Source organism: Argopecten irradians, chromosome 2 (genome assembly GCF_041381155.1).
Source record: "Argopecten irradians isolate NY chromosome 2, Ai_NY, whole genome shotgun sequence".
NCBI classification, from domain to species: Eukaryota; Metazoa; Mollusca; class Bivalvia; order Pectinida; family Pectinidae; genus Argopecten; species Argopecten irradians.
Window position 1 is genome coordinate 23,003,943 of NC_091135.1, and position 27,647 is coordinate 23,031,589.

Sequence of the window (27,647 nt, forward strand, 5' to 3'; positions counted from 1 at the left end):
GAGACAAGCGATCAGGCCACTTTATCTGTCGTATTGGTATCGTCACATTGTCTCGGCTATGTTGGAGACCATAAACAATGTTTAAATTAAATTATGTATGTAATTAAGACAATGGTTCTTTGTGTAAAGGTTAACAATGTATTTGCATAAACGTTTATAGGTAGTATTACATGTTTATTTGAATAACCATAATAAATCCATCAAATGGACTTCAGATGGATTTTTTTCACATGGAAACAACGACGTCATCTAATTGGTTTTTCTTTTAGGTATTGATACTGATAGAAAAAACCTCGCATGCTCTAACCACATAAAAAAACTGTGTGCGTCAGTCACTCTATTTTCAGAAATGCCAATAATCTGTTCAATCAATTTAAAACTAAATACATGTACTTTGAGGTTTGATCAGTTTTCACAATTACATTTAAGTGACATTTAAGCAAACTATGGTGAAAATATAAAAAAAACGCTTCATGTTTTATACGCCAGTGTAATTGTAAATTAAAGAGCAATAAGTTTAACATCTGACATTTGATACGTAATTGGTTAACTAATTGTCTCACGTGTATACATGTACTAGTTAGCGGTAGGTCACTCATCATAAACATTGATATTATACAGCTGATAATCAATAGTTTCATGAAAGAAGAAGTTTGAATTTCTGTGAAACATTCATTCGGAAATGCAAATATATAATATGACCATTCTTTTTAAGGTAATGAAAATGAAGAAAGATAATATGTTCACTTAAACCTTTTAACGGGAATTTATAGGACATTGTGAAATTTATGAATTAAAGCTATAATTTGATTGTCGTTGTCGGAGATTTGAGCTATGTTATGATTTGGTCGTTGATTTTTCACAAATGCTAATTAGCAATATCTTTTCTAATTTACTAAATAGTAAAACAGTCGATCAAATGTAAAAAGAAAGTGTTTGCATTTTTTCAGCGACATCAGCGGCTCCAGGAACAAGACCAAAACACATGGTGGGAGACATTTCTTAAGTTACAGCGGATCATGAGGAAGGCCGCTCAAGTACTTTTCATCACCAAGAAACTGGACAGGGAACAGATGCATAATTACTTCATGTCGGGTACGCAATTTTTCTTAGTCTGCCCAATAACACTAAAACATGAAAAAATAGATAAACTAAATGCAGAAATGTTCTCAACCCTCAACTTTCTTGAATTATATTTGAGGCCAGCAAACCCCTCAACATTTCTAATATCTATCAGAATTTCTTATTTCGAATCATGTAACCGTTCGTACATGTACGTGTTTCATCAATATCATATTAATAACAATATTCACACTTGCATATTCCACTTCAAAATCTGATAGCTTTCTTTTTCGTTTTGCAGTGACAGAAAGAGAAGTTGAGCGCGGCATCCTGAAGGCTAATAATGTCCAGGACCATTGCCTGGCCTACGTTAGGGAAATCGCAAACATCAACCCAACAATGTATCGCTTCGCCTACAAATTTGTGGACTTTGCTGCTCGTAATATCGACGGCGAAGCACAGAAACTTCTCCAAGTTCTCCGGGACGAAAAACTGACAAAGAAAATGCCCGAGAGTAATTTAGTGCGTTTTAAGGTAGAGTGGGGTAGAGAAGGAATAGATAAAGACACACACAAGGACTATTTAGAAAACTTTACAAATCACTTCCATACTTCAATCGCCATGCTTGTTGACAATGCAATGGCGAAGCATGAACGGTTGTCAAGTGATCCAGTTTTCACGGAGGCCTTACAGCATCTGCACGCATGCACCAAGTACTGTAAAGTGTTCCAAGGGCGTGAGGATATTGTGAAGAAAATAGAGGAACACATAGTTGGTCCATCCAATAGGCCGTTTGTTCTTCATGGTGAAAGTGGATGTGGGAAAACGTCTTTGACTGCCAAAGGTGCAAGTCAGGTAAATATTTTTTTAATTATTTAATTAGAGTACAAGCGTTATATCAAAAGTTATTATATGCCTTGACAATGCTTTTGTAATTCACTCCAGATGAAATCGACATTCCGACATTACAGAGAATCCTTCACCATTATCCCATACAGTATCAAGTCATTTTCATGTAGCAATTAACAAATTGACTTTTATTCAAAAAGTGTTTATAAAATAAATATTGATCATCAGTTCATATATAAATTGCATTACATATGTACATATCTAAATTGACTGTTGTGTCATTACAGATCAAGTCCTGGTTCCCTGAGGACAGACAACCGATGCTAGTCATCAGATTCCTCGGGACGACACCGAATAGCTCCAGCATTATCCCCTTACTGACAAGTCTGTGTAAACAGATATGCGTCCTCTACGACTCGCCATCGGACGATATCCCTGACGAACTCGCGCCGCTGATTCACCATTTTAAAACTCTCCTTAATCTTGCAACTGAGGAGAAGCCGTTAGTTCTGATTCTGGATTCTCTTGATCAGTTATCAGGTTCGGATGGGGCACATCAACTTGCTTGGCTTCCTTCCCAGCTACCGGCGAATGTAAAGATGATTCTGTCGACTTTACCGCGGTTGTATGGCATACTGGATACAATTCGCATTATGATTGAGCCAGAGGAGAACTATGTGGCAGTGCTTCCGCTAGGTGAGAATTTAAGTGGTACAATTCTAAAGTTCTGGTTAAAGAATGCAAATAAAGCCATCACTGATGCACAGTGGGACTTAGTAAACGAGGCATTCACAAAGTGCAATCTTCCACTCTTCGTAAAACTTGTGTTCGATCAAATCTGCACGTGGAAATCATACACTAAGCCAAGCACTACCGTTCTCCAGTTCACAATACATGACAGTATTATGAAGCTCTATGAAAGAATTGAGATTCAACACGGGAAAACATTAGTTGCCCATGCGTTTGGATACATCACCGCTGCTAAAAGTGGTGTCTCGGAATCCGAGCTGGAAGATCTGCTATCCCTTGATGAAAAGGTTCTTAATGACGTGTATCAGTACCATCTGCCGCCTGTTCGGAGGATTCCACCACTACTATGGACCAGAATAAGGAGTGATCTTCCGGGTTACCTCAGCGAGAGAGAGGCCGACGGCGTCAACGTGGTCGGCTGGTATCATCGACAGTTTATTGAAGCAGCGAGAGAAAGGTATTTCAGAAATCTCAACTTTGTCAGTGTCGTTCACGCGAACCTTTCCGAGTACTTTCTCGGAATTTGGGGAGGCGGAGTCCCGAAACCATTCGAATACACAGAGGGCCAACGTCGAATGTTCAAACTAGATGAGATGAAAGGAGAAAGCGACAGGAAGGTGCCCATTCAGAGACTAGTTTTCTCGTCAGATGGTGCTGTCACACGCTACAATCTGAGAAAGCTCAGTGAACTACCGTACCATTTAATACGATCCCATCAGTACGAGGATCTTTACGCAACAGTGCTATTCAACTACAAGTGGCTTCATGCAAAACTCAGTTCAATGCCATTGCAATCCGTCCTTGCGGATTTTGAAGACCTTCTGGAACATGTTTACCAAAAGGATGTAAAACTGATTGCTGACGCGATTCGTCTTTCTAGTTCCATCCTCAGTCACTATCCCGATATGCTCGGCCCTCAAATTATTGGACGCTTGCTTCCATATTACCAGCAAAACACAAACATCCGGAGTTTGATCCAGCAGTGTGACAGTGACGGTCTAGAGGATTGTGCCTTAGTACCGGCGCATCATTGTCTTCACACACCTGGTGGACCCCTGCAGTACTCCTTGGAGGGTCATCCGTTTGCTCCGTTCGGTATCGGTACGACCTCAAACGGTCGTTACCTTGTCTCGGTGTCAAACAAATTCATAATATGGGATCTTTCAAACGGGGAAGTGTTCAGAAATGTCGTGCCTGGAATAAATGGAATCATGTCAAATCTTTCCATATGTGAAAATGACAAATATGCCGCAAGCTTCACAAACAACAATCAAGTGGTGATATGCACGATCATGACTGGTGATTATAGAATCATCACACCCGTTATGAACGGGAAGACTGCTTCAATCATTGGAACATTCATATCCAATTCACACGTTGCCATCTGGACTAGTCTAGAATGGTACTTATATAGCACGAATGGAGATCTGATATCAAGACACGACACTCCCCTCAAAATGCCTCTTCTAGCTGTAGACTTAGGGAATGATGACAAAACGTACCTGATATGCAAGTCGGGCACGGAAAATGATACAGAAATGGCTTTGGAGGTTCAGGACCAGTCTATCGAACCGTTTGAATTTCACAGCGGAATAGCCGTGAATAAGGAAAAAAACATTCTATACACGTGTATTGAAATTAGTGACAATGCCGTGGCTGTCTACAAACGTGAAGATAGTGTATGGCGGTATGACCGCACTCTCGGAGACAATTTCGATATCGTGTTCGCATTGACTCTTTCCGAAGATGAAAACTATCTGGTTGCAACAATTGCGCTGGGATATAAGCTCTGGAACCTTAAAACAGATGCGCTTGTACAACTCAAATTACCACCGGGAACTAGAAATATTCCGACCAAAAACCAACTCAGCACTTTGGTAGTGTTTACAAAACACAACCACTTTGTCGTGGCTGGTGTGAGAAAGAACATGTACGTATGGGACACAAAGCAGGGTAATATGGTGAAGGTACTCGATGCCCACTTCGGAAGAATCATTTCACTTCGAGCCGTAAGTTCGGGCTGTAATAAAGTGATTTCGTCTTCCATAGACAAAACTATCAAAGTATGGAATTTTGACAACATTTTGGAAGATGTGCATTCTATTGACCGAATGGAGAAGCCGATCGAAACCATCGACCTTGCATCAGAAACGCATTACGGTGTGACAACGAGCAGAAATTGTGTTGGAGTATGGAATCTCGGTACCGGTAAGCTCGAGCTGTCTCTTGAGACAAAATCAGTCGTATCACTGGCTGTCATAACGAAAGATGGTAAATACGTGGCAGCCGCAGAGACAGGAAAACTTCTTATCTGGGAAGTGTCCCAGGAGTCTGCTTCCAAAGTGATTCAACACAAAGATATTCAACAACTCCTGTTGAATGAAGGAGACACCAGAGTGATTACATTGGCAAAAGAAGGGTTCAACAAGGGTAAAGTTGTAACTTATACCTTCCCGGAAGGGGAACCAGTCTACACTTTTGAGTACAACCTCAGGGTAATGAAGCCCGGAGTACTAACCATAGATGGATCCTTCTTTGCAGTACTTGCCACTGATAAAACTGGCGATGTTCTTGGTGTCTACCACGCAAAGTCGGGGACCCATCTATACAATCTCGGCCTGAAATACAACAATTATAAACCAGTGCAATCCATGAGAGCGATGAGACATGACCCTCACCAAGTTGTGCTTGTCGACGAAGAGAAGGGAAATGTCATAGATCTCAAGAAAAAGACCGTTCCACGATCTGTGAGTCGATGGAACGGCATGGTCATGAAGAATGGAAAGTTTGGCTTGTATGCACCTAATAGGGGAGGCTTGCAGCTGCTGGAACTGAAAACAGGGAAGACTGTTAGAACATTTATTCCACGAGTGGCTGAAGGCGTGTTCAGCATTGATGTAATGTTTACACAAAATGACCGACATGTTGTCTATTACCACTCTGGCCATCGTACTATCAGAGTATTCCGTGTGTCTGATGGCAAAATGGTGGCTAATTTTAAGGCGCACGCTGAAGTTAAAGCCATGGTGAGCACAGCGGAAGGCGAGACCGTTGTGATTGGAGCCGTCGATGGTAGTTTTACTGTTCTATCAATAGCTGATCCTGAATATGAGGAAAGTGTCGAATTTCTACAGTGCTTGCCGAGTAGGAACATACAAACGAACACTCCCAACGGTTATCGGACAATGAACGGGGACATAGTGCAAAGCAAGAACAGTATGGGCACAGCCCTGCAGGTAGCTAGATTTGTGGCGAAAGCCAGACAGGCACAAAAGTCAAGAGCTTGCGTCATATCATGAGTCACAAAAATAAAACGATTTAGGAACTCATTGTGAAACTGTCCTATAATAGCAATGGTTCCGAATTGAAACAATAGACCTAAGCCACGTTATTTGCCGTAAGTTATAATTTTCTTCTATTTTAACTAAACAAAAATGCAATGCCAGTTTGCGGAAACAAATTCTGTATTTCTGAAGCGATTAAAAGGGGCTTTGCGTTTGTTGTGTACGGAACTTCAAGATATTCTGTGGCAGAACTTTAAAAAATACCATATTGTTTTATGTGTGTCAAAGGTCGAATACGCGCGATAACAAGCATAAATGAATTAATTGTTTTAATTAATTTATACTAATTTACGTTGCCAAACAGTTGAATGACGCCTGTCATTGCGGGCCCTTCGTTGCAGCTGAAAGATAATCACTACATATGCATGTAGTGTCGAAGTACGTTTCTTCAGTCACCTCTATAAACATGGAGATACAGAGGTGTGGCTGATATTTGGTGTCTGCTGGCCAAGGGTATCTAGTTTACTATTGATATATACCGTGAGGTAGATCATGAGTTACCGTAATTCTAGTCGTTTTAAATAAGATTGAAAACTGTTAAAAGGGATAAGATAGTCATATGCATATGATGGTATATCGTCAGTGTCGCATTCACTATAATTTGGAAAGTTGGTAGTAATTTGATTTGGTGTTACTTCAGCATGCATTTTTTCACCAGACAGAAAAGCTTTACAAGTTATTTATATCCGAACTTGATAGCATTTACAGTTTCTATGTATGAAGACAATGTTAATGCATACAGCTTCAAATGTGAGAAAATTCGCCATAGATTAATGTTTATAAAATTGAGTATCTGATGAAATATGCTGCATTCGTGCCAATGACATATATTATGTTCAGTTTCGAATGAGGAACATTTTAACGTTCATTTAATACACAATGTCAACATTTGACAAAATATATTAATGTTGTTTTTACTTGTTAAAAACTGATGTTAAGTTCAGCCTAAACAATTACACGATGATACATCCTTTTATTAATAAATGTGATTAATTAACTGTTATGCCTTCGTCTTTTCTTCGTTGTTGTCGTCATAGTCGTCGTTGTCGTCGTCAGAACCGTGTAGATAAACACACCTGGCCTAACCGTTTGAAGGACATCTGAAATTTTTAAGCAATATACTCAATGTAAATAGAAATAATTCAATCTTGCTTGTAATGAACATTTACATTGGCTTAAGATGTTATGTTATCATCTCAATACGTAGTTTGTAACGCCGTCTCTTATTGGCTGAAACAATTGCGTGATGGTTTCATAGAAAAAAAAAGTTCCTCAAAACATTTGTAATTAGATTGCATTATACATTTGTAATTAGATTGCATTATAATGATCATATTATGGAGCCTAAACACAAAAAATAGTGTACATCGCGAATACACTGTTCGAGGTAATACTTAAATGAAATATCGGATTTAAAGAGAGATAACTCGAGTTCCATCTAAATGTACAAAATGTAAATAACTTCCAACCCATTGTAAGTAGAAGCGGAGCATCGGTTGGCTAAAATCTTCTATACGTTCGTAGATCTATAATATCTATGAACGCTTTGAATCAAGTGTGAATTTGTCAATATACCATCATTTGGGGAAAACAGAAATAAAAAAAAAACATTTATACATTTGTTTGAAGGGAGATAATTCGAGTTTCATCTTTTGACCAAATGTACAAAATCCAACCCATTGTAAGTAGAAGTGGAGCATCGATTGGTTAAAAACTTCTATACGTTCTTATATCTTTATTATCAATAAACGCATTCGATCAAGTGTGAATTTTATCAATATGCCTTCATTTGTGATAAAAGAAAAATACATCTCCAAAGTGAATTATTCACTTGCATATAAATATTATTTTATTTAAAATTATATAAGTGTAATATATATTTATTCTCGTAATTAATGTGTCAAATATGATAAGAGCTTGCTGGTATTAGAAATTTTCCTTTGAAAACTTTTTGATTTGCTTCAATTTGAGTGTCTTAATATAGTGTTATTCCGTCAAATTAAAAAAAATACAACTACATATAGTGAAAAATGTGACTATTAAAATGATTGTAACATTATGATTTGCTTATAGGTAGTAACTTATCTACCAGAATTTAACGTTCTTCAATTAATTGCCATTACATACATTGTATAACTACAGTGTTGTGTTACAATGTTGTAATGGTAATTATATAATCATACAATTATATAATTTGGCACAAACTTGAGATGTTTCCCTTAGTATATCTTCGCCCTATAGTTTTTAACCACACGCGTTAATCGGCCAACCCTTTATCGTAGAAAGTTAAGAAAGGGGAATAACTCATACGGACCATAAACACCTTGCATTCTAACAGAAATCACATTATGATATAAATATATTAAATTATACTATTTCATTTTACATGCCTAAATAAAATCTTTTTATTTTTAGATCTACCATTTTACATAAAGTGACACGTTCGATTCGATACAAATAATATTCACTTTTCGTGATAAAACAAAAATCTGTGTAGACCTCTGATTATTACGGTGGTTGATTTATGCCATTTCGTCTTTTCGTCTTTCGGGACGAAAATTAAATATCTTAATTCTCGTCTTTCCGCCCCGAAAAGACGAAAATTAACAAACCTTAATTTTCGTCTTTTCGTCTTCCGGTCCAGAGTGAAAGTCATTTTGAAATCTTGTTATCTTAATATTGACTTAATTGTTCAATATGGAAGCATTAAAGTAGTTTATGATAACAATCGATTTATTAAATTTATAGTATTACAAGGGCGGAAAGATGAAATTGAAGGTTTGTTAATTTTCGTCTTTTCGGAGCGAAAAGACGAAAATTAAAGTTTGTTATTTTTCGTCTTTTCGGGGCGAAAAGACGAAAACACGAAATTAAAGGTTTGTTAATTTTCGTCTTTTCGGGGAAAAAAGACGAAAACACGAAATTAAAGGTTTGTTAATTTTCGTCTTTTCGGGGAGAAAAGACGAGATTTTTGAAGGCGAAAAGACGAGAATCAAAGTCGCTAATTAGCGTGTATCACTTTCGTCTTTTCGTGTTTGACTTTTCGTCTTTTCGCCGCGAAAACACGAAATTTAAATTTGTTAAATTTCGTCTTTTCGGGGCGAAAAGACGAAAAGACGAAATGGCACAAAACAGCCACCATAGATTATAGTATTTGAAATCTAAAAAGTTATGTTGTAGACTGAGGCGTGTCAGTGCCGAAGACCGTCTAATATTTTTCTTTTTTATTATACGTAATTTGCTTACAACCATTTCAAACAACATAGTAATTAGTTTTCTTTGTTTTCATACTAAAATCGAACTTTCTGATTACCATTTTCTTTTTCTTAATACATCTATGAATCCGACGTTATCGTGACGTCACATTAGACTTATCAACGTTGAGTATTGAACACTTAAAAGTGTCCCTATTTTTTAGTTTATCATGTTATGGAATGACTTTTGTCTAAACCCATTTGCGAGAATCCGCTGATTCACACAGTGTGCAAACAAAATTTCTTTCGTACTCTTATGAATTTTGAAAAAAATAGTGACATCAATACGTAAGTGTTAAAACTGGCCAGTTTCACAATAAGTACAGCACATGGACATGAGTTATTATTGATATTGGGTGGAGTTTGTGACAATGTGTCTCATCTGTAAATGTCAGGGGTCATTCGTCACATCAAGTTTGATTTTTTTTAAACTCATGCCCCGTACACTCGATCAGTTCATCGAAAATGATTCTTTGTGTGACTTGTGTCGCAATCGATGTAAGATAAACAAAGCATATCCTTATTTTAATACTTAATTAAGTTGAAGGCCTGTTTCGATACGAGACCTGGTATCAGGGAGTATGCGAAGTTTTATCTAATAAACCTACAGTGTATACTCATTTCAGCATTGAACGCGAGCTGTATAAACATGGTCTCCGACAACGCAAATATAAAAAAACAAAACACTCATCTGAGACTGTGACATGCAAATGATGGGTAAATATTAGCTGTAACCAAAAATATATCAAGCAAGTAAACGCATTTCAGTTAACAAAGAACTTCACTGTGGATATACCTATACCGGGTATATAAGATAATGTCTCATAACTATTTTAAAAATAGTTCATGTTCATCTCAGCGCGGAATTGTTTAAACTTTTATTGTCAGTTTTAATGTTTTATAACATCACATTTATGATCTCTGATTATTTATCTGACATATACAAATAACAACAAAAAATACAACAATTAATGTACCATATGCCTGCTAGATATACTATAGATTTCCAGTGTCCTCGTTTCCTTAAACAGGGTCTCGAGGAGGTTGATATTTAGCATATCATCTCGGCATTTCCATTTTTAGACTAACATCACCCATGGCAGCCCAAACATTGAGTTACTCAGTGTGGTATACTAAAACTAGCGCATTTCTTGTAATAAGCATGCATATCAGCTTCATATTAAATATACAAAAGGACCTTTGATTTTGTTGACATGGTGTTTTATTGCCCTGAGCGGTATTATGCAAATATCGACCTCACTGATGACCTATTTATGATAAATGAAATATATGTAAATCATCTTTTAAAGTTAAAAATAATGATTTTTAAGACGCTTAGGATGAAAAGAAAATGATAAGCACTGGAAGAAATGGCAAATTGAAATTGCAACTCTCTATTGTTGATAAAGGAAATGTTGATTATTTATTTTCCTTCATATATACATAAAAGTGTGTGTACATGTATTATAACTTCTCTCTGTTTAATACATAGACTGCATGAACAAAACACCCAACAAATATAAATAATTTAGAATATTTACACCAACTACTTCAAAAGGTATTATGGAAGAATGGCCGCTGAATGATAAGAGCCCAGAAGGAGAACTAGTAGCCAAAGAACCGAGCATACCAGTGTCTCCCACCTTGGTACCACGATCGAGAGACCGGTTCCCCTAGGTTAAAATTTCTGAAGACGAACTGGACAATGAGACCCCCATCCGTTTACTAAAACCCATTATCACCTCAAGCCCACCTCAGTCAAATATAACAGGGTGGACACCTCCCTCCATACCACAACGGAGGGAGGTGGGCCCTGCGGTAACGACAGAAACCCCATTCTTTATGCCAAATAACCGGCTGAGCCCATGTCCCTCTCTGTCATACTCTTGGCTCCGAGCACTGGAAGTAATGGCAAATTGAAATTGCAACTCTCTATATAAAGGAAATGTTGATTATTTGTTTTCCTTCATATATACATAAAGGTATGTGTACATGTAATATAACTTCTCTCTGTTTAATATGACGTGAAATGTCTTCTTGTCATTATCATACATATGTATTTCTATTTAGGATGGGGGCAGCAGATACAGGTCCTACTTTAAGAAAGTGATATTTATAAATATAGGACTTGGTGTTTTGTGTTGACATATATGATGAGGCCCATATCACAGACAATGGGATTCATCATCACCTGCTAGTAAAACAAAGGAAATAATTGGTATACTTAATTATCTTAATATATTTAGTCCGTCTCGTCTACATGATTATGCTGGGCTGTGTGTCTTGTGACGACATTGACCAGGCTACGTCTCTACAGCTTATCTGTTCTCTTTATGAAATTCACACTAATTTAATGGAATTCATCTTATTTTCTGTGTTTTGTTTTCGTTGATTTGCGGGTGGTCTCCATCTTTATAACGCCATTGTAGGGTTCAAAGTCAGAAGCAGGGAACTACAAACATGTCAGTCTTACAAATGTTGTTGGTAAAACACTGGAAAAGTTAGTAAGGTATAGCATAGTAAACCATATGGACAAAAATAATCCTCTGAGTAGTAAGCAATTTGGGTTCATTACTGGAAGGTCAGCACAACTCCACTTACTAATGGTTTTGGAAAAATGGACAAAAATAATTGATAATGGTGGTTAACTTGATGTAATATAGATCTATAAGGACTTAATGAAAGCCTTGTGAACGGACTACTAACTGAATAGAAGACAATAGATGCCAAAAAGTAATAGTAAATTGAAAATCATCTAGGACATATTCTGTATAAGCGGCATACCATAAGGAAACGTCCTCGGACCAATTTTGTTTGTAGTCAATATAAATGATTTACCGGAAAATACTGAATCCCAGTCGCCATTTTTTGGCGGACGACACAAAATTATACAGAGAAAGCAAAAGCATAGCAGATAAAAATATTTTGCAATATGATTTGATCAATCTTGAAAAATGATCTGAAAAGTGGTTACTTAAGTTTTACCTATACACATGTAAAGTTTTTTCGATTTAATCCAAAGAGAATATAAGACTCTTTCATATGTGGATATGAAGGATAGGGATATTCTAGCCAAGGGTCACAAAAAGTAGTAAAACCCGAGGCTTGCCGAGGGTTTTGCAACATTTTGTGATCCCGAGGGTAGAATATCCCAAGAGTATTTTTCTTTCACACCTTGACGTTTTATTGCAATTTCACAATTATAATATCCTACCGTAAAATCCACGGCTGAAAATTAATTTTTCATGCATGAAAAAGTACGTGATATTTTCAACATTAATTCCGTTGTTTGCATCTTATATAGTAAAATCAGTCAAGTTTGTGAAAAAAAATGTTAAAATTTTACCCAGGAAATAAAAATTGTGTTGACGCCGTGACGTCACGAGGCTTTATTGCATGGATAGCCATGCAATACAGCCTCAGTCGGCATGAGTGTATTGTCCTAGACCAGCCAGTATTACATCCGTAGGTATGAAAGAAAAGACTGTATAGTATGTCAGATGTAACAGGAGCAAAGTTAGATCACGTTAATATAGCATCCGAAAAGGACATTGGAGTAACAGTGGATGAGGATTTAAATTTCAGAACACACATACAACAATGAGTAAATAAAGCAACAGCATCCTGGGGACTTATAGGAAGATCCGTAAAGTTTAAACTACTGTTTAAGGATCTTGTAAGACCCCACTTTGAATTATACACCTCAAGTGTATAGAGTCCATATAAGATGAAGGATATAAAACTACTAGAGAACATCCAAAGGAGAGCAGCTACAAAGCTCATACCCGGTTTTAAAGACCAAACATATCCGGAACGTCTACAGATAGTAAATCTACCAGAAAATAATTCTTCAGTTTTCAAGTCGTAAGTATCTGGAACAATTTGCCACAGCATTTTATAGAAGCAACAGATGTAAAGCGTTTTGTAATTCTTCTAGATAATCATAAGAAAAAATTGCCAACAAACTCTTTAAATTGTATATACATACATATAGACTATATACAGAATGAATGTGGAACAAAGAACATTCAATTACAAGTTTTACCAGAAGTACTAATCAATGTATCCTTGAATTTTTGTAATATTAATATGGATATAGAGACTGACAGCCTGCATCCATTATATATCGTATTAAATCGTATCTAAAAGTAGGATGTGATTTCTCTCCTTGTTTCTAATGTTAAACTAATGACCTTTTATGTCATACATTTAATTGACCCATTGACTAAAAACCTGTGTCTATCTATGTAAATGTGAATCAAAATGTCTGTCTTCCAATCCAAATAATGTGTTTCACATTTAATCATTCTCAGACATCCGTGTCCAAGTCAACGACAGAATTTTTACAGATCATTAGGTACCACCTAAAATACTAGACAAGAGTCTAACACACTGTAAAAGAACTATAAGACAATTATATGTCATAATATAATGAACTGTAACGTTAAAGCTGGTTATAAAGCACCTTATATCCTAGACCATACCGGTAGTCAACAGTTTGTGTAACATTATAGATGTAAATCCAGCGACAAATGAAAAAAAATGACAGAAGCAGTTCATTTCCCTTCTTATTATTTCTTCGGGAAAAATAGGAAATGTTTATTCGTGTAGGATTCAGGTAACAGTTCCATAAATCTTGAAACCTACTTAGTTTGACCCTTCACCTAAAGGACCATCATCTAAACCATTATGATTCCTATATGTAAACATATGGGTGATATACGATCTTAGACAAACTATGTCTGCGTGAACATAACAATACATGAATAAATTGTCATAATAACTTACCTTATATTTTTTTCATGGTATCGTGCTGCTCGATATACGATCAGGCATTCTAGATCGTCCATCTCGCTGGTCAGTTTCACGGTCATCTAAGCGGAGATAATTATTTACAGACACCATGGACAAGGACACTGAGATGGTAAGATCAAATAATGTTGTTGATTATGTATGTTTATTAAGATTTGAACAATTTTTACTATCAACTTTAATAAATTAATTTAGCACTTATTCATATATGAACGGAATCGGAGCAAGTATGCTTTACATCCTTGAAAAAAATGACCAGTATAATCAGTGCAATTGGTAGGATCACAAATATGCCGTAAAGTCTTTTTTCAAATATATGGATATTCATTAAAAAGTAAATATACTCGTGTGTTAATTTATTGAAAAAGTAAATATTCAGGTATAAATTCATTAGAAAGATGGGGAAAATTAATTAAATATAAAATAGATATTAAATATGTAATTATGAAATGCGATTCATTTCTTCATCAAGACATAATGTCAAGGATAAAACTTTTGCTGCCTTTTATTAATTATTTACACGTTCTTTCTGTTACTGTTGGGTGTTTTTTTATAGTTTTGTGTAATCATATTATAGAAAGATTGTTTGGATTTTAAACGAAAAAGAATATCATAGCTGCATGCGAAAGTTACTTGTTTATAATAAATTAGTTTTCAAATAAATCCTGCATTTTTTGTGGAAACATGCTATTGAAATTAAAGAATTACCGGATATTCCAAATACACAAATGTAAATCGACTTTGATGTTTTACCCAAAAGGTGCACGGGTATCTATAATTATTGAGATGCATTTTCCTGTACTTTTCTTTTTAGTTAACTTTTGTTCTGTTCCCAGATGATTGTTAATTTGTAATTGGATTAAACATAAATGAATAAAAACAATTCTCATTTGACGATAGCATACTGTATCACCAGTACCCGAGGACCCGAAGACAGAGGAAATGTCCGCTACACAGTCTTATAAGGAAGTATCGAACGCACCTGAAGTGACAAATCCTGACGACATAAAAAATGAAACAGCAATAGCGATTACAATCACCAATGGTGACATACCGGAGGCAACCACGCCTGACAAGTTGGGGATTTCAGAATGTATAGCAAAACACAATGCCCTCTTCGTCAAGGCAACCAAAGTCACCATAGCGGGACTGTTTTTGGTGTATGTTGGATACTGTATGACAGTTGAATTCGGTTCCGAAGGCTCTCTGAGACTTCTTATTGGAACTATATTGGTTTATCTATATCTGACGTGGAACTTACTACAGAAATGGGAAGGGTTTACCAACATCTACGCTGATCTTAAACAACTGAAATGCCAGGGAAGGATACAAATGAAAATAAGGAAATGTATCCGTTGGTAAGTTAATGATAGCAAGCAGAACTCTACTTACCAGGGAATCAAGTATTGATGTCGCTTTAAATCCATAGTGTAGGGGAAACATTGTTGGCAATGTCTGTGTATGAATTCGCTTCGCAATGAAATTACAAATGATAGTAACATCAATACCTATTATTGTTTTCAGATATTTTGATTAAATAAAAATACACTTCGACGTATCAAGTTTTAAGCAATCCATTGAATTTTCAATGTATTGGGGTTTTTTCTAAGTCAATAAAGAACGTCGATGTCACACAATTACATTGGGTTTTCACACCATTCCTGTATTTTTCTAAAGAAAAAAATATAAATGATTTTCGAACTGAGATAGACGCCCCGTAGAACTATGAAATACTGAAGTATATCTGACACTGATACACCACTTGAACACTTGACGAACATGTCTACAAAGTATACAGAAGTTACATCGAAAGTCAATCTAGACGATAGTATACTGCTGTCGGTACTACAAGTATCCGTAAGTATTTAAAATACATGATAGTTAAAGTATAAAATAAATCATAAAAAGTGAACATAGCAATTACACTTAAATCATTAGCCTAAATACTTATAATGTATTCTCGAGAAACAAAAACAACATTTTTTTTCAATATACTCGCCGACAAACTAGCCAAGAGTATCCAGACACTATTCAGAGACGTATGCTACGTCATTGGTATTGATAACCGGAACAAGGATGTTAAAGCCCCATAAATCAATCAATTAATCAATCATTGGTAGAGCAAAATTTTTCGCTGATAGCATAAAGAGTTTCTTTTACTAAATACAAATGTAACAGAAATACAATGACCAGAGAAATACGAAAACAAACTTGTATGCAAAAAAATATCCGTTGTAAGTTACCATTTAAAAAATGAGACCCAGCAAGTGTATAAAAAGTTCTAAACGAATCTATGTTATATTATATAGGAGAGTCTAGTTTATATATGGAGTTCATCTCTCTAATGCCACGTAGTAGATCTTTTTCCAATGCAAATCTGACAAATAACCCATCACCAATTTTAATAAGCAAATTGTTTTTACCCATATAATCAGCATTTCAGTAATTATATGTACTTCCATTTCATTAAGTATCCGTTTGTGGTTGGATTTCATGTGGCAAGTATGTTGTCTCTTAACATCCACGGAGACCATAATCTATGTTTTGTAGTATTTTAATCTCTTCTGTGTCTTTTTGAAGTGAATGCCCATCTATAATCTTGAAAATATATTAATTCAATATGTAATTATATTGACACAGCCAGTGATTATTTCATTGTAACGTTTCAATGAAAGTACGATATTTACACTATAACCTTTATTAGAATACTCTTTAACCTTTAAACATATGTTAAGAAGTGTATGAATACAGCAATATGTCTACATTTTATGTCATTAATACAGGGGCCTCTACATCGCCATGCTGGTGCTCATAGGGTCATTGGTAGGAATTGCCGTTGCCAAGGGTAACTACAGAAATCTGGTATCGCTTGGTGGCCTTGTGGTCTTCCTTCTTCTGCTATATGTGACTTCCTTGGATCGCGCAAATGTAAGGAAATAAATTTAAAAAAAAATCTTTAATAATTTTACTTTTCTTCCTGAAGTCTATTTACATCATTGTATGACGCAATTATTGAAAAAGGTAAACAACAAATCTTATCTGTCAATGCTTGTGCTTTGATTTCACGCATTACAGATTTCTTACAGCTGAAATCATTAACATAAATTAAAGGCTTTATATGTTGTTTTGATTGGGGGAAATAAAACCTATGACAGCCTTAAGCACCATTTTTTGTGAAGGTACTGTTTAGATTTACAACATCATGGCCTTGGAGTCTACGTCAAATATTTACCAAATGAAACAATACAAAAATGTTTATTTCTTTGATTCTACATATTAACTGTATCATCACTTTCAGGTATCCTGGCACGCTGTGTTTTGGGGGTTCGGAATCCAGTTCACGATGGCCATATTTGTACTGTACACAAGAGGCGGAAAGGACGCTGTCATGTGGTGCAGCACGCGCCTTAGTGAACTAGTCGCGCACGCAAGTAAAGGCTCAGAATTTATCTTCGGCAACAATTACATGCAGTTTTATTTTGCTTTTAGTGTAAGTGTGTTTTACTGGGTTACTTCCTCTTATACATATATTTTACCAACGGTTATATTCTTCGTTCAGATCGTTACATACAGTTTTATCAACGGTTATAGTTTTTGTTTCCATCGTTATATTCGTTGTTTCCATCGTTTTTATTCTTTGTTTTCATGTTATTTTCTTTGTTTCCATCGTTATATTCTTTGTTTCCATTGTTATATTCTTTGTTCCAATTATTATAATATTTGTTCCCATTGTTATATTCTTTGTTTCCATCGTTTTATTCTTTGTTTTCTTGTTATATTTTTTCCATCGTTATATTCTTTGTTCCAATTGTTATATTCTCTTTGTTTTCATCGTTATATTCTTTGTTTACATCGTTATATTCTTTGTTTCCATTGTTATATTCTTTGTTCCAATTATTATAATATTTGTTCCCATTGTTATATTCGTTGTTTCCATCGTTTTTATTCTTTGTTTTCATGTTATTTTCTTTGTTTCCATCGTTATATTCTTTGTTTCCATTGTTATATTCTTTGTTCCAATTATTATAATATTTGTTCCCATCGTTATATTCTTTGTTCCAATTGTTATATTCTCTTTGTTTCATTTATGTATTCTTTGTTTTCATCGTTATATTCTTTGTTTACATTTTTATATTCTTTGTTTCCATTGTTATATTCTTTGTTTTCATCGCTATATTCTTTGTTCCCATCGTTATATTCTTTGTTTCTATCGTTATATTCTTTGTTTCCATCGTTGTATTCTTTGTTCCTGTTATTATAATATTTGTTCCCATCGTTCCATACAGCTTTTACCATCGATTTTGTTCTTGGTTGCCATCATGAGAGTTTTAACCCATCTCGGAGCTCTCCGCTTCATCAACCACACATTGGGAACCGTGTTAGCTTTCTGTACAGGAACAACAGCACCAGAGGCAATATGTGCAGCAGCCAACGTGTTCGTAGGAGGGGTAAGTATATATTCTTAACATTACGTTTATTTAGTGGTAATAACAATTTAAAATTGAGGTTATAAGTAAATGCCGATATGAATTCAGAATCTATGATGAAAACTCTTACACTGACCGTTTTACTGAAATAATTCCATCACTATTAAAGACAGATTATAAATATGTTCAACTATATTTATCATTACTGATTGAGGGCACACAAGTGTTTTGTATGTACAAGTTTCCTTACAGTTTTGTTACTGTTACTGCTGCTGATACTCTTGGTAATGTTTTTGTTATTGTTTTCCATGTTGATATTTTTTGTTGATATTGCATTGTTAAGCATCCATCTTCAGCTACGATATGTTATTGCGTACATGATTTCCAATTTTCTTTCATGATATAGTGTTTGAAATAATAATTCGTTATTTAATCGCTGCTTTCTTTATCCTGGACAGGGACAAGCTATTCTCTTTATCAAGGAATATTTGAATTACTTGACGGAGTCTGAGATATTCTGTGTGTTTGTGGGGGACGTAGCCTCTATCGGTGGTGGGGCTGTCGTCCTGTACTCCGGCTATGGGGTTAGTATTTCTTCGTCGTTCCTAGTTGTAACATCAAATGATACCGAATCTTACTTGACGTTTGGGTGAATGTGTTACTACTAAATAAATCAGTGTAAAGTGTAATGATAGATGAAATAATGTAAGTTCCTCCATCTTTACGCAGATAAAGCACGAGGTCATTTTTCGTATTAAACATTAAAGCCCCATTAAATTGAATTAAATTCGTGTCAATTATATTTTTGAATGTCAATTTTTTCCTGCTGATAGTGGTAGTAACCTTTATTCTATAACAGTTAATGAAACATATAATTGTTGATAAAAATATAATATATAATTGTAATTAAGATGGAGAATTACTCCGGAAAATGCGCGCTACTATGGCCTACTACATTTTTATATATTTTTATGTATAAATAGTTATCTTATAATTAAAATTCAATTTTCAAGACTGACGTTATTAAAAATACTAAAACTTAAAGATTCTACACCACAGGTACAGACAAATTCGTATTTTTCTTCAGTTACAAAAGTTACTTTACACCAATATCATCATTGAAAAAAAATATAAAATATAAAAAAAATGCGCCCCGAAAAAAGTCCAATGGCCCTATGCCCTATATGGAATGAAGTAGTTATCACGCATGAACCAAAAGCAAACTTAATTATCTATCAATGATTTTTTTGTGTTAAGTAGACAAATATATGTTTGTGTATATATATACGGTAGTACAGTGTATTTATAAACTATTTTATGAAGGTGAGCATTGTCAAACACTGAATAACTCCGTATATGTTCTAAATCTTACCCTACTGTCGGTCAGATTTTATTTAACTTGTGCTCATCGAATGACATACATTCACGAATGATATTTTTTAGACAAACACTTTACTTGTCATGTTGTGATGAAATAAGATTATACAACGGCACGAACCGATCAGTTAATTATCTACTTGGTGTGAACATTATATGATGAGTATCCACTGTGTAAATAAATCGCCAATAGTCGCGTTTGTTCAGGTGACATTCAATAGCATCCGGGTCACGACTAAGGATAATTATGGAAATGCGAATGAATGTTCCAATGTTTGTAGACAAGCACAATTTGATATACTTGTATTAGATATCCACTTTGTCGAATCTGCGGAAGGTGTAAAGAAAACGAAGTGAAGATATTTAATAAATTTATAATATTGATGTTATTAATTTGGAATGTTGATGTTAAAATTGTAGAATTTTAATTTATGCTATCAAACCATAATGAAACTTTATAAGGATATTTGATTAAAAGGAAACCAATACATAGAATACCCCTCCCCGGTATAGACTGTTTGTATAGAAGGTATCGATGTCTGATTTTTGATAGTTATACATGTGAAATGTGTCTTATTGAAAATACAAATATACTTTTTTCGAAGTCTGCCTAATTGTTTTTATATAACCAAACATAACGAGTTAGCACATTAAATGGGTATTCAGTTGGTTCAAACGTCTTAGACTGATATACGTGTTCTTTATGTATTTTCTAATACATTTTACACATTTGTTTTCTGTATGGTATCAAAGGTCCCCGTGGAGTACTTGATATCCGCTTCTGTTTTGTCCGCCCCGGCAGCTCTGGCTGCGGCCAAGCTGAATTATCCAAGTTCGCCATCCCTTCAGATTACGAACGAAAAGATAAAAAAAGATACATTTGTGAGGTAAATTACATTATAACTATCCAAGGTTATCTTTGATCATGTGATGATACTAGAAGAATACCATAATCCATGTCGAATAACATTATCCAGCAGAGTAATCATTATCTTTTAAATATGCGAGTACAAATGTTCTAGCCAAAATTGTTTACTTTTAAACAAAACGAATAAAATGATGATACCGTAAGGTCGATCTAAAATGGTAACACTAACTGAACAAAGAAAGACATATCTGACAATATAATGTGTATGCTTTTACATCTACAGTACGGATACTAACATTCTCCATGCCTTATCCGAGGGAGCCAGGCAGGGACTGACATTCATAGCCAGTATATCGGTCAACATCTTGGTAGTGTTATCGGTGCTCGACTTTATTGACACGTCTTTGCAATGGTTCGGAACAAGAGCTGGACTGGAAAATTTCAATTTTGAGGTGGAGTGGTATTTTTCCTATTTTCTTGATGTCTAATTAAATCCGTTGGATGTAACATACAAGCTAAACATCCGGCCATTGTTTAAATGCATTTACATTCTAAGTGTTTTGTCACTGTATGAATCAACCAACTGAAGAAAAAAACACTTGCCTATGAAAAGACTTTGAATGAATTATACGTATATATATGGATTTAATGTGTTTTTCTAATTTCCACAGCGGCTATGAATAGCAGAAAGCTATGAATAGCAGAAACAATCTACATATCTTCCGAGGACGGGATATGATGATATTATATCTTCTGCTTTTAATAGCCGCTATAAAAGTTATTAAATTATATTCAACCTCTATATAAATAATCTTGTTAATATTGTGAGTACTAAATACATATGCATAAAATTTATATATTGCAAGTCTGTTTCACCACTCAAACACACATTAAAGCATAGTATCGGTAACACATTAAAGCGAATAGTATCATGTGATCGACTTCCTTATAACATTTCAATATTCTCATCTTCTTTGTAGGTAATTACATTATGATTTCTGAAAGCATTGCAATCAATTAATTCCAAAACCACTTTGTTTTACAGAGCATTTCGTCCTATCTTTTTTACCCGTTTGCCTTCCTGATTGGCGTGGATATTGGCGATTGTTTCAGGGTCGCTAACCTTCTTGGTTTAAAGAGCCTGATAAATCTCTCGGTAGCTTATATTCAGATGGGAATTTACATCAAGAACAAAGAAATATTTAATGAGTACTCGTCGTTATATAACGACACCCTCATCTATGAGGATTCTTACGATGTGTATTTACCACAGTGGAACCAAACTCTGATAAAGGGAATCTTATCGGTAAGTCTTCATCTAGAACTTCAATAAAGTAATAAAGTATATATATATATATATATATAAGAAATAAAAACAATAACGACTGACTAGTGAGCGCTTTCGCCCCATTCAAGGGAGCTCTTCAGACTGTTTATTCTATATATATATATATATATAAAGGGAATCTTATCGGTAAGTCTTCATCTAGAACTTAAATCATCAATCTGAGCAATGTTACAAAAATTATGTATAATAATGACTGTTAAATGTGTGTAGATATATATATATATATATAAAGGGAATTTTATCGGTAAGTATCCATCTAGAACTTAAATCTACTCATCAATCTGGGCAATGTTACAAATAATGTGTTATAATGACTGGTAAATGTGTATAATGCGCTCGAAATGTTTCAAAGAAAAAATAATTAATTAGTAAACACAAATGTATGATAAGCCCAATCCAACATGACTAAATGTATTATTATGGTTAATCACGTCATACATTTGTGTTTACTAATTAATTAATCACGTCATCAACTGCATAAAGTCGTCAGTTACGTATGTTACCTGTATGGTATTTATGTGTCACAGGACCGGTCAGAGGTCATCACCTGTTATGCCTTGTGTGGTTTCGCCTCGCTGTCATCCCTTGGCATAAGTATAGGCTCGATATCTGTCCTGGCTCCTCGGTACATTGGAGCCGTCACCAAGCTGGCCCCACGGGCGATTATTGTTGGTACGCTCGCCTGCTACTTCACGGCTTGTGTGGCGGGTAAGTTAGAATTACAAGTTAGGGTTTACAAATACATGTATCGTGGAATGTCATAGCATTTCAATCGCTATATCGATATTATTCTTAGACTACCATGAAATATATGCTTCTTACTTAAGAAACTCTTCACTATATAATCTGAAGTGACGAATTCAAATAGCATTTATTGCATGCTTAATTAATATCTCTAAAAATGATATTGCAGCGACTATGATTTAACTTGCTATAATTGTATTACAGGTATGATTTATCAGGAGTAGTTGTGGCAGTAGTGCTTCATGGATCTGTACAACTGACAGTGTCAAACAACGAACATATTGTTATCAAAGGTTAATACAATTATTATAAAACATATAAACTGTGGTATTATTACTGGTTAAAACAAATCTCTAAATATATTTTTGATGCTATGGATATTTCATATATTTACAAAAAATATTTACTGAAAAGATATATTCTAACAAAAATGTGTGTAGATAAAATACATAGATAATTACTAAATAGATAAAAAAAATAATGCATTGCACTAATTTATATGCATGTACCTCCTCTAGATCTTTATTACTTACAAGTAGCTTACCCATAAATAAATAGTTTCTCTAGTTTGAAGTATTAGTGTCTCATGCTGAATGCTGTGTTCTGTTATGAAATATTTAATTTTCATTGTTGATTGTTTTCAGTATATTGCTGTTTGAAAACAAGTTGTATTAATGTAATCTTCACACTTTTTACCATTTTTGACTCCTACAAACCTAAATGAACAATTATATCTGTGTTAATAGATTTTGTCTTCTTGTCTTGTCTCTGTGTAGCAAAGCCACGTGCCAAATAAATCCATGTTGGCACTGAAAAATCATATTGCTTTATAATGGTATCCAAATATATAATTTACTAGCTTCTTGTTTTTTGGAATGTGTTGTCTAATACGAAGGTTTCAAGATAATTTCATGATGTCGTTAAGGCTGAAAAGAAATATTTAGATATATTAATATTTTTAATACATATATCTTTACATCTCTGTCCAAAATTAACGTTTAATTATTTAACAGAACACCTTGAATTTAAGTTTATAATATTCATAAATTAACTAGGGATTTATTTATGGATTCACTTACAAAATAGAGTTGGGATTCCTTTCATTTAATATTATTTCTCTGTGAAGGCAATCCCGGTAACTCTGATTTCATTCTATTATACACGTATTTAATTTGGGCCGCGGTGGCCGAGTGGTTAAGATGTACCGACATATTACCACACGCCCTCCACCTCTGGGTCCCGAGTTCGAATCCCATGTGGGGCAGTTGCCAGGTACTGACCGCTGGTCGGTGGTTTTTCTCCGGGTACTTCGGCTTTCCTCCACCAACAAACCTGACACGTCCTTAAATGACCCTGGCTGTTAATAGGACGTTAAACTAATCAAACCAAACCAAACCTTGTGATACTAATGCTTACTTCTACTTTAACCTCTGTAATTATCGCCTCCGATAGCGGTGGATTAAACAGGTCACGATAGTTTGGCGTCTTACAACCATGACATATCATAATATTTTCTTGTACTTATGTATTGCGTATTACGTGCATCATAAACTGTTTCAAAAGGTTTGTTTGTTTGTTTGATTAATTAACGACCTATTAACGGCTATGGCAATGTAAGGACGGCCTCCCATATATGCGGTGTGTTTCAAGAGGAAAAAGTATCGAAAAGATGCATGTACGAATCATTACACATTAATCTATATACATTAAAACGCATATACTCTGTAGATACGTGTGATATCACACTGAAGTCTAAATTTAGTGAAATGTAATAAGCGATAGTAAAGATGAAAAAAAAACAATTAAGATAAACACCAAAGACACAACAACAGGGTTGATGGTTGGTAATGTTTGAAATGGTCTGCCAAAATCGTTCGTGTACGCAGAAACCAAGAAAGACTTCGAAATCCCGCTGGAAAACCATCTATAAGACTCTATATATACTAATCACTGTTACTTTTTGGACCTCAAATGCAATTAACCAGTCACAACAAATAATCTGTATAATATGTCTTATGATATGGATACAGAGGCTGTCAGCTTACGTCCATATTTTTTTTTCAATTAAATTAAATAAAACATACAGTCGAGTCGGTATCATATCCGCCGAACCCAGATACCCACTCTCCCTCCCCCTCCCCCACCTCCACCCCTTACAAATTAAGAATAGTATTATTCCTTTCTGTACCGATTCCTTTGTACTCCGAGAGCGAAGTTAGTTACTTCCGTATTTAAACAATTAATTTGACCATTGATTTTGTTGAAATTGTGTTATACTGTCCTTAGCGGTACTGACCAATCGCCATGTGTTATATTGCCATGCCTCCTGCCCAAACCCAAAAACGCGAGTGTACCTATTCAATGTCAGAGCAAATATGGTAGTTTATACAATACAAAATAAAAAGTCACGTGCAGTTTGATTCACATCTGGCGATCCGTCAATTATGCAAATATCGACCTCAACGATGGCTCATTAGTGATAAATAAAACATTTATAAATCAGGTTAAAGTTCAACCGGGTGTTTTTTCAATGCTGATGCCAAATGACAAAATTATTTTTAGGACGCTAAGAGTGAAAGGGAGATGATAAAGCACTGAAAGTAATGGCCAATTGAAATTGCAGCTCTATATTGTTGATATAGGAAATGGTGTATTTGTTTTCCTTCGTATATATAAAGGTGTGTGTATATTTGTTTGTTTGTTTGATTTATTAACGTCCTATTAACAGCTATGGTCATGTAAGGACGGCCTCCCATGTATGCGGTGTGTTGCGTGTATGTTGTGCGAGGTGAGTGTACTGGGAGACTGCGGTATGTTCATGTTGTGTCTTCTTGTATAGTGGAACTGTTGCCCTTTTTATAGTGCTATATCACTGAAGCATGCCGCCGAAGACACCAAGCAACACACCCCACCCGGTCACATTATACTGACAACGGGCGAACCAGTCGTCCCACTCCCTGTATGCTGAACGCTAAGCAGGAGCAGAAACTACCACTTTTATAGACTTTGGTGTGTCTTGGCCAGGGGACAGAACCCAGAGCCTTCCTCACAGGGGCGAACGCTCAACTCAAGGCCAAAAGTGAGGCGGTGCCAAGGGAGGCATTAGGAAAGATAAAGTCAGTTAGGAAGAAGAGAAAAGATAAGATCCTAAATTTAGTCGCCTTTTACGATCATGCAATAGGGGCAGCAGGTACAATTCTAACGCCCTACCTGCAGGGCCAGTGTGTGTATAATCACTTCTCTCTGTTTAAAAGGATTTTAAATTGAATGTCATTTTGCCATTATATACATATGCATTTCTATTTAGAAAAGAGCTTTACATTATTAGGAATACTTGTAATACATTTGTTTTTGGCGGTTGCGGTAAATTCGTATTATATCCCGAATTAAGTCGCCTTTTACTATCATGTCATGGGGGCAGCAGGCACCGTTTTTACTACATACTACAAATGGACAAAATAATCTGAGTAGTAAGCAATATGGGTTCATGAATGGAAGGTCAGCACAACTCCAGTTACTGATGGTTTAGGAAGAATGGACAAAAATAAATGATAATGGTGGTCATCTGGATGTAATATATATGGCCTTATTGAAAGCCTTCTATATAGTCCCACATCGTCGGATGGAATGAACGGCCTACTAACTGAATAGAAGACTTTCTTAGAAATAGATGCCAAAAAGTCATAGAAAATGGAAAATCATCAAAGACATATCATGTATAAGCGGCATACCCCAAGGAAGCGTCCTCGGACCAATTTTGTTTGTAATCAATATAAATGATTTACCGGAAAATACTGAATCTCAGTCGCCACTTTTGGCAGACGACACAAAATTATACAGAGAAATCAAAGAGATAGCAGATAAAAAAAATTGCAATATGATTTGATCAATCTAGAAAAATGCTCTGAAATGTGGTAATTTAAGTTTTACCCAAACACAAGTTATTTCGATTTAATCCGAGGAGAAAAGATTGTATAGTATGTCTGGAACAACAGGATCATAATTAGATATCGTTAATATAACATCCGAAAAGGACAGTGAGGTAATGGTGGATGGGGATTTAAATTTCAGAACACACATCCAACTAGGAGTAAATTAAGCAACAACATCCTGGGGACTTATAAGAAGAGCCTTTACCTTCCTTGATGAAAATATGTTTAAAGTGAATAGTCGGGCAAAGGAAGGCTTAAGTCGGTTAAAATGGTGTTAATATATCCAGTATAATTTCTTATGAAATAGAAAAATAAAATATCCTGTCAAAATCGCTCTGCACGCGAGGAAATTTATTTATAATAAAGGAATCCTAAAACATCCTCCGGCTGCCTATATCCGTGTTGACATTCCCACACAGCCTCGCTTTCAGAATTAATTTTTAGAACAGTGGTCAATTTATATGGGGATTTCCATAATTTCAATGGTCTAAACTGGACAAAGTAGGCACAATTTGATCGTCATTTTGATATGTAAGGACTTTTGGAAAGCCAATGAACGCATTTATACTGGTTTTCATTGCCCGACTATGCACTTTAAACTACTGTTTAAGGATCTTCTAAGACTCCACTTTGAATTATATACCTCAAGTGTATGATGTCAATATAAGATGAAGGATATGGAACATCTAGAAAAGGTCCAAAGGAGAAGTCATACCCGGCTTTTAAGACCTAAAATATCAGGAACGTCTGTATATATTAAATCTGCCATCCCTAGAACATCGAAGAAAAAGAGGGCACTTGATAAATGTGGTCAAACGCTACCAATGTCTATGATGAAAGAGTTACATCTTTTATGTTCCAAATGGTTACCATCAGCAGG

The 27,647-nt window shown here is 35.2% G+C and overlaps 2 protein-coding genes across 2 annotated transcripts in view; both read left to right on the forward strand.

Annotated features, from left to right (window-relative positions):
• Positions 1-7,003, forward strand: part of LOC138314847 (NACHT and WD repeat domain-containing protein 2-like) — a 44,066-nt gene extending 37,063 nt beyond the window's left edge. Inside the window, exons 6-8 of the mRNA XM_069255431.1 lie at positions 951-1,095; positions 1,364-1,917; positions 2,199-7,003. Of these exons, the coding sequence (XP_069111532.1) occupies positions 951-1,095; positions 1,364-1,917; positions 2,199-5,960 (4,461 nt within the window). The 3' untranslated portion in view covers positions 5,961-7,003. The remainder of the gene's footprint in view (positions 1-950; positions 1,096-1,363; positions 1,918-2,198) is intronic.
• Positions 7,004-14,162: 7,159 nt separating this feature from the next.
• Positions 14,163-23,180, forward strand: LOC138316519 (uncharacterized transporter HI_0519-like). Its single transcript, XM_069258208.1, has 11 exons — positions 14,163-14,183; positions 14,972-15,429; positions 16,855-16,999; positions 17,370-17,561; positions 18,358-18,519; positions 18,957-19,082; positions 20,629-20,762; positions 21,027-21,195; positions 21,789-22,049; positions 22,619-22,799; positions 23,040-23,180. The coding sequence occupies exons 1-11, from the start codon at positions 14,163-14,165 to the stop codon at positions 23,057-23,059; spliced, it is 1,869 nt and encodes a 622-aa protein (XP_069114309.1). The 3' UTR covers positions 23,060-23,180.
• Positions 23,181-27,647: the final 4,467 nt, after the last annotated feature.

Excerpts from the sequence above, each read along its gene's own strand:
- LOC138316519 (XM_069258208.1), top strand. The coding sequence starts at position 14,163 with ATGGACAAGGACACTGAGATG. Across the intron at positions 18,520-18,956 it reads CCAACGTGTTCGTAGGAGGG|GGACAAGCTATTCTCTTTAT; the intron begins GTAAGTATATAT and ends TATCCTGGACAG. Across the intron at positions 21,196-21,788 it reads TGGAAAATTTCAATTTTGAG|AGCATTTCGTCCTATCTTTT; the intron begins GTGGAGTGGTAT and ends TTTGTTTTACAG.